We start from the raw sequence: 11,142 nt of genomic DNA on the forward strand, positions 1-11,142 counted from the left end.
CATCTGGGCCAGATTTTACTCCTTCCGTTTTAAAATAGATGACTCAACTTTATACTAACTTTAGTACAAAGTTGGTTCATCTATTTTAGAGCGGAGGGAGTAGTGATCAGTCAGTGACCAGGCGGGCCTTCCGTGTGTTTGAGGCTTGTTTAAGACGTCCATGTGTAGATGCTCTTATACTACTTTTTGATGGCAAATACAATATACTTGGGTCTAGCTGTCTCGTACGTTATTAATGAGAAAAACAAAACCGTTTCACAAAAATCAAGTAGGTAATTAATCACAAAGTTAGCACGTGGACTGGACCTTGCAACAAAATAATTGAACCTTGAACAAACTTTGGTTTCTCTCGCTATATACAGCTTGTCACTTCTTTTCTTCACAGCTACCACTAATTTATCATATCTCTAATCACGCCCTCCTCACCATAGGTGTACGTGTGCTATTCATCTGTTGACTTCTTCTAATTTCCTGCCAATGTTCTTGGATGCTTTTGACACGGCTAAGTTTGACAGAACCATAGGGAATCAAAGATCACATGGCTAAGGCTGGTCATAGTGGGGAGTAACTTAGACTAGTAACATACATATGTTACTAGTCTATGTTACTACCTTCATAGTGGGTAGTGTCATAGGTGTGGTAACATAGTTGCCTTCATTTATTACTTTGTAGACTCATTATGCATTGGAAACCGCTATGTGATGGTAACATATTATGTTACTCTATTTGCCTCTCTCCTCATTAACTACTTGCCACATCATCATTTTTGCTTATGTGGCATCTATGTTACTATCTATGTTACTCCCACTATGACCAGCCTAAGCAATTGAATAGAGATTCGAGTTTCCCGATTTTCCAAAAACTGTCTGCGCCCTTGATTCCCAATTTCTTTCTTCACATAAAAATAAAATAAAACAGGAACTAACGTCTCCCTCCCTCCCTCTCGCTGACAATTTCTCTCCCTCTGCCCTCTCCCTTTTTTCACCAACCAGAAAAGAGAAGGGAAGGGAAGCAGAAGACCGGGTACTTGCAACAGACCAAACAAAAGGACCCAAGAAAAAGGCCAGCACTCGGGAAGGAGAGAGGTTGGGAGGGAGGGAGATCTGCGGGGCGACGCTTTGCGGTTTTCCGGCGGCAAGGTTCGATTTTGATCCCAGCCCACCCCGGATTCCCCGCCCCGGTTCGTCCCTGCCCTGCCCAACTCGCGCCGCTTCCACTCGAGTGCTCCAAGAAGATCCCGATTTCGGTTGCAGTTGTGGAGTCTCAGTTCCAGTCGTCGTTGGCGCCGGTTCCTGGCCGCGCGCTCCCTGATTCGGAAGTTGCTGGAGCGGAGGGGGAGTTCCTCCGGCTCCCGAGTGTCTGCCTTCTGATTTGGATCTGCGGAGGAGCCCGGATTGGCGCTCCAATTCGGGGAGCAATGAGGGCCTGATGCGGGAGAAAGTCTCTTCAAGTCGTCGTCTTGATTCTCTTGGAGTAGGGTTTCCTGCCGGGATCCTTGTCCCATGGGATGCGTCAGTTCGAAGCAATTCCATGGCGGCGACGAGTGTGGCAGCGAGGGGAAGCCTCGCCGCCGCCCATCCAGCAACTCGCTGAGGCGTCTGGTTAGTTACAACTCCAGCAAGAGGCACGAGGACTTGGAGGAGGATGAAGAAGAAGGGGGAGTTGTGGCAGCCACGTCCTCGAGCGTGGGGCACCGTGTTGCCAAAGATGCCAGCACGGCCAGGCTGATTCGGAAGCCCCCTGCGCCGGTGGTCGATGCAGTGGTGCCGCTGCCAGAGGAAGTGGCCGCAACTGCCGCTAGCGTCGTCGATGTGGAGAGGGCGGTTGCTGCCCCTGTGAATCGCAGGCGTGCTCCGAATGGCGTGGCAGAGCAAGAACCAAGGAGTGGTGGCATCAGGGGTGAGGTGAAGCCAAGGATCATAGATGTGCCGAATGGAGTGGTGGGGGAGCATGTGGCGGCTGGCTGGCCGAGGTGGCTCACGGAGGTGGCAACAGAGGCGGTCCGTGGGTGGCAGCCTCGCAAGGCAGAGTCCTTCGAGAAGTTGGACAAGGTTCATCCTTACCACAAATTCATCATCTTGTTTCTCTTTTCAAGACCTTCATTAGCCATCTATGTTCTGAATTGTGTTTAGGTGTGATTTAGTGTGAATGTTTCAAAGCGCTTGAACATTTTCTAATGGCATAGGGCATTCTGTCAGTTGTAATAGTGTAAATACATCTAGATCCCATAAGCTTTGGAATATCATTCTCAATATCGTGGTGCAGGTAGAAAAATAGAGCCCACACGCAGCTCCTAGTCCTTTAAAGCAATCTGATTGATTAGAACTGCTGATTCTGTGCTACTACGCTTTTTCTCACCCTCGCCTTTTAAATATTTCAGATAGGGCAAGGTACCTACAGCAGCGTTTACAAAGCACGCGATCTTGAGAATGGAAAAATTGTGGCACTTAAGAAAGTTAGATTTGCCAATATGGATCCTGAGAGTGTTCGATTTATGGCGAGGGAAATTCACATCTTAAGAAGACTTGATAATCCAAATGTTATTAAGCTCGAAGGTTTGGTGACATCACGCATGTCTAGTAGCTTGTATCTCGTGTTCGAATACATGGAGCATGATCTTGCGGGGCTTGCTGCTACACCTGGCATAAAATTCACAGAGGCTCAGGTTTTCCTTCTGGACATTTTCTTTGATCTCCATTCAAAGGTTTTCTATTGTGCCTTTAGTTTTCATTCCGTGCTGACTTCGGAAAATGACCCATTCAGGTCAAGTGTTACATGCACCAGCTACTGTCTGGACTTGGTCACTGTCATAGTCGTGGTGTTTTGCATCGGGATATAAAGGGTGCTAATCTTCTGCTTGACAATAATGGTGCCCTCAAAATAGCAGATTTTGGTCTAGCTACATTCTTTAATCCGAACCAAAAGCAGAATTTGACAAGTCGTGTTGTAACTTTATGGTACCGGCCCCCGGAACTTTTGTTGGGTGCTACTAACTATGGTGCCACGGTTGATCTCTGGAGTGCTGGTTGCATCCTTGCGGAATTGCTGTCAGGGAAGCCTATCATGCCAGGACGAACTGAGGTACTGTTTGACTACTGCCGCAGTCATAATTTGCTCAAACTCAAGACTGTTGCTTCTTTGGATTAATCCTACTTGTGTACTTACGTTAGTCTTGAATAGTTCTGTGAATCTATGTTGTTAACTTTATGACACTTAAGGGCAATTTTTGTTGTCTAAACTCTTTCAGGTGGAACAGTTGCACAAAATATTCAAGCTTTGTGGTTCACCATCAGAGGAGTTCTGGGCTAATTTGAAGTTATCACGTGCTACCATCTTCAAACCACAACATCCGTATCGTCGTTGTGTGAATGATGTATATAAGGACTTCCCTCCTTCAGCTTTGTCACTTCTGGACCGTTTACTTGCTGTAGAACCTGATAATAGGGGTACTGCGGCTTCTGCCCTTGAAAGTGAAGTAAGTTCTGTCTGCCCTTACATTCATTGATCCATTATATGGCTGCTGTATTGCCTGTCATAAAGAGAATCTATGGTCAGATATGTATAAAATGTTAGCTAAAAGTGCTTTATGTCTTTGCAATCACATATAAACATAATTGGCGTGCCATTTGGTGGATCTGAAAATAGTGAGTACATTTACAACTAGTACAACCTCATACGTGCATTCTACCTCTACTTTTCAGGGTTGCTGACTTTTGCTACTCTCCTGTTAGATGTACATTTGTCATGCAGCTCTGTTTCTGATTCGGTCAACACCCATTAGCACCTTTTGAGGGTTGCACAATGCCCATAAGCACCGTTTGATGGTCCCACATGTCATATTCTTCCTCCTGGCTTCTTCCTATTCGATATCTCCTCTGATTCGTCTCTCCCATCAGCCTAGATGCAGTAGTGAACCTCCCTTGCTAGTTGCTACAGGATGACACAATGGTGGCCTGCATGCAGCTCCTTGGAATGGAATTGCTGAACTTAGGGCACCCACCCCATTTGGAAAAGGACCATCAAGAATACATGTTAAGTATAAGTTGCATGCCAATTTAGAAGCCATCTTGAGCTGCAATAATTACAGGCAAAACGTTTTATAGTTAAACAAAACAAATGATCATATCTTGGTCTCTCTCTCTCTTCTGTACAATCAATCAAGCAGATCATGCATAGGGTCATGCCTGCTGCTGTCGCTCAGCCTCCTCCGCGTGAGACGTGGCCTCCAAGTTCACCTCGTCGTGTTGGACGCAGTCAGCCGGTAAGGCGGCCCAAACACCGACGCAAGCTTTGCCACACTTGAGCTCCCAGTCCCTGTTGTTTGTAGGGATGAGGCTCAGCTCGACTCTTTGAGCTGGAGGGCCGTCCGGATCTTGCCAGTTGGCCCCATATGGCGATTGTGTGCTTTGGTGGGAACATGAGCCCAATGTTGACACGAGCTGGACATGCTGGCCACAAGGTGGAGGTAGAGGGAGAGAGGGATGAAATGCCAGATCTCTGTAGTGGAGAGAGGGGATGGAGGAGGTAAAGTGGCTTAGAAGGAAGAAGCATCGGACAGAATGTCCATGGGCATTTTGGTCCTTTAATATCTCACTAACTGCAAGTTGGATGGAAAAGGAGCAGTGGCAACTGCAAATAAGGTTAACAGAAGAGTGAGTAGTGAGTAGCTCTAAGTGGTTGTTTGGATAAGTAGGATTAACGCCTAGTTTTAACAAAACACGTTTTAGTTGGATTTTTTTCTTTCAGAAAACTAGTTTTACCAATAATTCAGTTAGGAACAAGTATACACAAAACCTTGTTTGGATGATAAAACATGTTTAAACACGAGGCTGCGCCATCGCCGCCCCGTAAGAGATGAATGCGTCCAGTTTCGATGCCGGCACTCTCTTCATACTTCCTGGATGGGGTCCATCATTGTCGCGGCCGAAGAGAGAGTAGCGCTGCAGTTGGCCGGGTTGGTCGACATCATCGCCGGTGATGGTTCCTTGGGCAGCGGTGAAGGTGAGGACCGACGAAGATGCACCGTTGTGGTCTTGAGGAAGCCAGCCTGCTTGAGCACAAGATCATGTTAACAGCCAAATTACTACTAGTCCTTCCTGCCATACCCATCCATCATCAAAAGCAATCTGAATGCTCACACGTGAATCGTTTGCATGAGTGACAGTAATGAGAATGACCAATCATTCAAGAACAAGAACGAGCATACAAGGAATCTGTTGCTGCCACACTAACTCAAGATCAAATTTATAAGAGACCGCCATCGGCGAGGAAGACGCGAGAGGGATCAATGGTCGACTGTGATGGCGAGTTGGCGGCGGCCGCCGGTGATGCGGGATGAGGGCTCGCCGGGGAAGGACCGATGGTCGACGGCGATGACGATGGTCCGACGATGGCGACGGTCGCGAGCGACGCGAGATCAGTTGTCGTTGGGGCAGGACCAGTGTTCGACGGTGACGGCAGCGGCCGGCGGCAACGTCGACGGCGAGGGCCGCGGGTGGTGCGGTATGCGTTGATGAGTTGTTGCTGGGAAAGGACTCGTCGGTGACGGCAACACGCAGGCCAGCTGCGCTGTATGCCGGTCGCCAGCGGCGGATGATGAACTCGTTTATAGAAAAACGTCAAAAAACGTCTAATTGTCGTTTTTCCATAAACTCAGTTTTTCAGTTTTAGTAAAACCAAGATTTACTTAACCTTGGATTTGTTATGTTAACCAAACATAGTTTTAGTTTGTTGTAACCGAAAACAAGTGTAGGCCAAACTGTTTTTGTAAAATCCCAGTATCCAAACAACCCCTAAAAAGTAATGGCAGGATACAAGTAAGAGTTGTGGCAAATGTGAATAAGTCCCCTGAAAATATGGACTTCTGTGTTATTTTCAGCTCATATATTGTGAATTTGAGACACTGATTTTCAAAAGTGAACAATATCTTTTGATCTTAATATTAAAACTTAAGAGATGCTATTTTATATTAGCCTTTTCACTTTATGGGATTAGTTGATAACTGATTTGGTTGCCTCTGTATATCTGAAGTGACTGCCCTTAACTTCTGGTTTGTAATCTGTACTTGTACATTATACAACAGTTCTTTACAACGAAGCCTTATGCTTGTGATCCATCAAGTCTGCCAAAATATCCTCCAAGTAAGGAATATGACGCTAAGCTTCGAGATGAAGAAGCTAGGAGGTAATATTCTCTATAGAACCTAAGACAAATATTATGCAATCTGCAATTTCGACAGATGGGTTTTATCATTGGCATTTCTGTATTTAACTAATTATATCCGTTTTGGTCCACAGGCAAAGAGCAGCTGCAGCCAAAGGACATGAATCTGAAACTGGACGCAGGAAGCAACTTGCAGCACAAAATGGCACTATCGGTTTACAGGTATTTTGCAGAATTAATCCGATCTTAGTATAGTCTGATAATTGGCATACCAAGGGTCTCCTCAGTGATTTTTTTTCTGGTGCCACAATCTGCACTTTTGAGCTTTGAAACATGCCATTCAATACCCGATGCTAGCAGTTCGGTGAATGCATTATATACATGATTCATTATCGGGATGCAATGCAATTGCTTCTCTATTTGTTTGGAAGTTAATTTACACAACTGTTTTATTGTAACCAACTAACCATGCAGCAACCAATCTGTAATGCACACACATTGTTTCCAGCTCCAGAGGCAACTATACTGTATATATGACAACTAATCTGATGTCATACTGCTACATATGAACAGTTTGCCGTTTCATATTACTCAAATCTCTCTTGTTTCATGGCTTTGCAGCAACGGCGAGTTCCGGTTAATCCTAAAAGCAGTAGTAATAAGTTTACTCCAAAGGAGGATGGTGTTACTGGCTTTCCAATGGATCCTCTGGTAGTAGACAATGGTCATGCTCGCCGTGTTCCTTTGATGAATGCTGGTCGTTCATCCTCCACTTTGGGTCGATCAAGTGGCACAGATCCAAACGGCCAGAGATTCTACACCTCTCAGATTGCTGCTGCTGAGATGTCTAACCCATCTACTGCAACTGGGCAGCGAGGCAATACTGGTAAGCTGTCTAACCTTGGGGACAGCGCCAGGAAACAGTATTTAAGAGAGCATCGGTCGAGTTCAAGATACAGTCAACTCGCTGCTGCCGACCAGTCTGACAAACCCAAATGGTCGCAATCGCATCAATTCCAAGAAAGACCGTCATCTTCCCATCGGAAGGATGAAGTGGTGGCAGATAAGGAGCCTACAGGGGTGAGTTACTTAATTCTTCTAATTAGCTTTAGCTGGTCTTAATTCATAACATTTGTAGAGAGCAAAGCAAAGCATGACCCTAGCCTTTAAGAGCCGTGATTAGTTTCAATAAAATCCGAAAAATCCATTCATTAGCATTTCTGGTTGGTTCTTATTGGGTCTAGACTTCGTAGTGGATGTTCTGCAAATAATGTGGCTGATAATTTCCCGTCTATATATTCTTTTCAGTCAGTAGTGTAACATGCTGATAATTTCTCGCCTATATATTCATTCAGGTGAATGGCACGAGGAAGAACCGAATCCAGTACTCAGGACCATTGATGCCTCCTGGGGTAAACATGGAAGAGATCCTTAAAGAGCACGAGCGGCAAATCCAGCAAGCCGTGCGAAGGGCTCGTCTGGACAAGGGAAAGGGCAAGCACGCCGAGAGAGACCAGTCAGAGTCGCTGCTGTACGCTGCCCATAATGGCAGGTCATAGCGCCGCAAAGCTCGGCTCGGCATTCTTGATGGCTTCGGCAATGGAAAGTAGTGTATGATCCCCTTATTTTTTACGCCCCCGTCGAGCGGAGAGGTTTGTTCTGCCGGCAGCTCCCACACCATTGCGCCAGTGGACTGGTAGTTCCTGGCAGCAAGAAGAAGAAGAAGGCCTGCTCTTCACTCATGTAGAGATTTTCGCCAAGTTTAGCAAGAAAGATATTCGCTGGAAAAATTTGTTGCCCACACAGTCACCAATTGTATATCTCAGAGATGAGTACCCACCCTCTTGAGGATTGATGATTCTTACACCTGTGTTTTGGTAGGTGCCAAGAGAAATATAATCAAATTATACTTCTGTGTCTGCTGCCTCTCTCTCTCTCCCTTCCATTGTCTTGCCTTTCAATTCAGTTTCAAAAAAAAAAAATCAACAATTTTGCGTGCTGTCTGGGCGGGTAATCCGGGACGTTGGATGCGAATCGGACGTTCCAAAATAAGTGACCGATTTCTCTTGGCGTGCACTCATGGTAAACCCCGGACGAAACATTGGCGCGCCCAGACGCCGAGAGCCTCCTCCTACCATTAGCCTCTCGCTCTCGCTCCCCACCAGCTTCGCCGCCGCCGCCGCGGTGTGATGCGACGGCGAGAGCGGCGGCCGTTTGATGCGCCCTTCTCCCACCTGCGCCGCCGCCGCCGCCTCGCTCTCCAGGCAGCAACTCCTCCGCATCCAGCGCTGTCTCCCACCCGTTTGGAGAAACGCCGCACCTGCCCAAGAACCGCCGCCGCCGCCCGCCTCGTCCTTCTCCCCCTCCTCCCTCGCCTCCATCCTCTTCTCCTGCGCCGCGCACCGCGCGCTCCGCCCCGGCGAGCAGGTCCATGCGCGCGCATTCACGCTCGGCCTGGGCGCGCATCCTTCCGTCCTCCCCAGGATCGCCTCCTTGTACATAGCCGTCGGCGACATCCCGGCCGCGCGTTCTGCCGTCGAGCAGGCGGCTGGGAAGGCGCGAGCTTTCCCCTGGAACCTGCTCATATGGAGCTACGCCGGCGACAGGCTGTGGAAAGACGTGGTCATGGCGTATGACAGGATGCTGGCGCTGGGCGTGGACGCCGACAGGTACACGTATCCGTCTCTGCTGCGCGCTTGCGGCGAGCTCGGAGAGGTCACCATTGGCCGCAAAATTGACCACCGTATTCGGAGGAGTAGATATGATCTGGACATGTATGTCTGGAACGCTTTGGTCGGGATGTATGTCAAGTGCGGGGAGCTAGAGGATGCGCGGAGGGTGTTTGATGAAATGTCTGTCAGGGATGTTGTCAGCTGGAACACAATGGTGTCTGGCTATGCATCGGCGGGGATGTGGGCCGAGGCGTTTCAGCTGCTTCAGCGGGTTCCTGGGGAAAACATTGTGACGTGGAATGCAGTTGCAGCAGGGAATTTGAAGGCAGGGAACTATGATGAAGTGATCAGGTTGTTGTCTCAGACGAGGAATCGCCACGGGCCAGGGGTGGACTCTGTGAGCGTGCTGATTGGCCTCAAGGCGTGTGCTAAGAGTGGGTATCTGAGGATTGGCAGGGAGTTGCATGGGGTGGCTGTTCGTCTATACTTCGACAGGCTCGAGTGTGTGGTAAACTCGTTGATAACAATGTATTCAAGATGCAGGATGATGAGCTCTGCTGTACTTCTGTTTACAGTGTACTCAATTCGGAGCATCACAGCTTGGAATTCATTGTTAGCAGGATTTGCATTCATGGACCAGGTTGAGGAAGCTTCTTTGCTCTTCAGAGAGATGATTGGCTCAGGTGTCTGTCCCAGTGATGTTACTGTCTTGACAATGCTCTCCGTTGTTGCTCGGTTTGGACACCTCTGTCATGGAAGGGAGCTGCACTGCTACATCCTTAGACATGGATTGGGTGGTTCTAAATTATTGCAAAACTCACTTGTCGACATGTACTCAAAGTCTAGACACATGAGAGCTTCACGGATAGTATTTGATCAGATGGAATGTCGAGACAAGCATGCCTACACTTCATTGATTTTGGGATATGGAATGCAAAGAGAGGGCCATCTATCACTGAAGCTCTTTGATGAAATGATCGCCAACAGTATAGAGCCCGACCATGTAACCATGGTTGCTGTTCTTTCAGCATGTAGCTACTCTGGACTGGTCACTCAAGGGCAGCTACTATTTGCCAATATGTTTGCTGTGTTTGGTATTGCACCAAGAGTGGAGCATTTTTCTTGCATGGTTGATTTGTACAGCCGTGAAGGTTTGCTGAAGGTGTCCGAGGAGATAATTGACAAGATGCCGTTCCAGCCAACTGCTGCAATGTTAGCGACTCTTATTGAGGCTTGCCTGACCCATGGTAATACAGAAATTGGCAAACGAACTGCAAAGAAGCTGCTGGCAATGAGGACAAACAATCCTGGTCACTACAAATTGATCTCAAACACGTATATATCAGCAAAATGTTGGCCAGAGCTAGCTAAAGTTAGATCATTGATGAGTATGATGGATTTAACTATGGTTCCAAGCCATTCCTTGCTAGAATCAGAATATGACATATGCCTAGTTGAGCAAGATGATGGCTTAAATCATGGTGCACATTGTGACTTGTCTGACCGCATAACGGATACTGATTCGTCTAGTAGTGAGGAAGTGAAAAGCAGCGAAGCTTTTGGTGGATAATAGTTGGTTCTTCTTGGACCATCTTCCTGTTAAGGCCAAGGTTTCCAGAGGTAACATATTGATTTACAAACTGATACTATCACATCTTATAACATAGGATAATTTTTTTTGCATGCATGCTCACATTGAACTACTAGCTGGAAATTATTTTTGTATTAACGCACCGGGTATTTTTATCTCTTTTCCCAGCTTGAAACTCTACAATGACTGTATATTTGGAATTTTAGTGGACTCCCTTATTTGGGGAGTGATCTGCAAAGAAGCTGATGACAATGAGGACAAACAATACCGATCACTTAAAATTGACCTCAAACACTTATACATTAGCAAACTTTTTGCCAGAGCCATCTAAAGTTAGAGCATTAATCAGTATGTTGAAGCCTATTATGGTCCCAAGTCATTCCTTGCTAGAACTGGAATATGATACATGCCTAGCTGGCAAGATGATTGCTTAAGCATGGTATGCATCGTGGCTTGTTTGACCACATGACAGGTACTGATCCCTTTATTAGAGAGGAAATGAAGTGCAGTGAAGCTTTTGGTCGATGCTCTTCTCAGACCATGTTAACTTCTTAAAGATTTTGCAATGGTATGGTTTCTTCATAGGCTCCAGTCACCCTAGAAGTAATGTCATGAACTGTAAGCCATGCGGTGATTTAAGAGTTGGTGAAGCTGTAGAATGTATTATATATGGGAAGGAGGCTTTCAGCCTATGATGAGCATATACATGGCCGGCCC

General features: G+C 46.9%; 1 protein-coding gene across 1 annotated transcript; it reads left to right on the forward strand.

Annotated features, from left to right (window-relative positions):
• The first annotated feature begins 986 nt into the window (after positions 1 to 986).
• On the forward strand, positions 987 to 10,680 carry LOC123147591 (uncharacterized). Its single transcript, XM_044566854.1, has 10 exons — positions 987 to 2,051; positions 2,381 to 2,665; positions 2,764 to 3,081; positions 3,248 to 3,475; positions 6,083 to 6,183; positions 6,297 to 6,384; positions 6,784 to 7,242; positions 7,518 to 7,714; positions 8,646 to 10,454; positions 10,594 to 10,680. Exons 1-9 carry the CDS (start codon positions 1,503 to 1,505, stop codon positions 10,402 to 10,404), a joined length of 3,984 nt encoding a protein of 1,327 aa, XP_044422789.1. The 5' UTR covers positions 987 to 1,502; the 3' UTR covers positions 10,405 to 10,454; positions 10,594 to 10,680.
• The last annotated feature ends 462 nt before the right edge of the window (positions 10,681 to 11,142 follow it).

This window comes from Triticum aestivum, chromosome 7A, assembly GCF_018294505.1.
Source record: "Triticum aestivum cultivar Chinese Spring chromosome 7A, IWGSC CS RefSeq v2.1, whole genome shotgun sequence".
NCBI lineage: Eukaryota > Viridiplantae > Streptophyta > Magnoliopsida > Poales > Poaceae > Triticum > Triticum aestivum.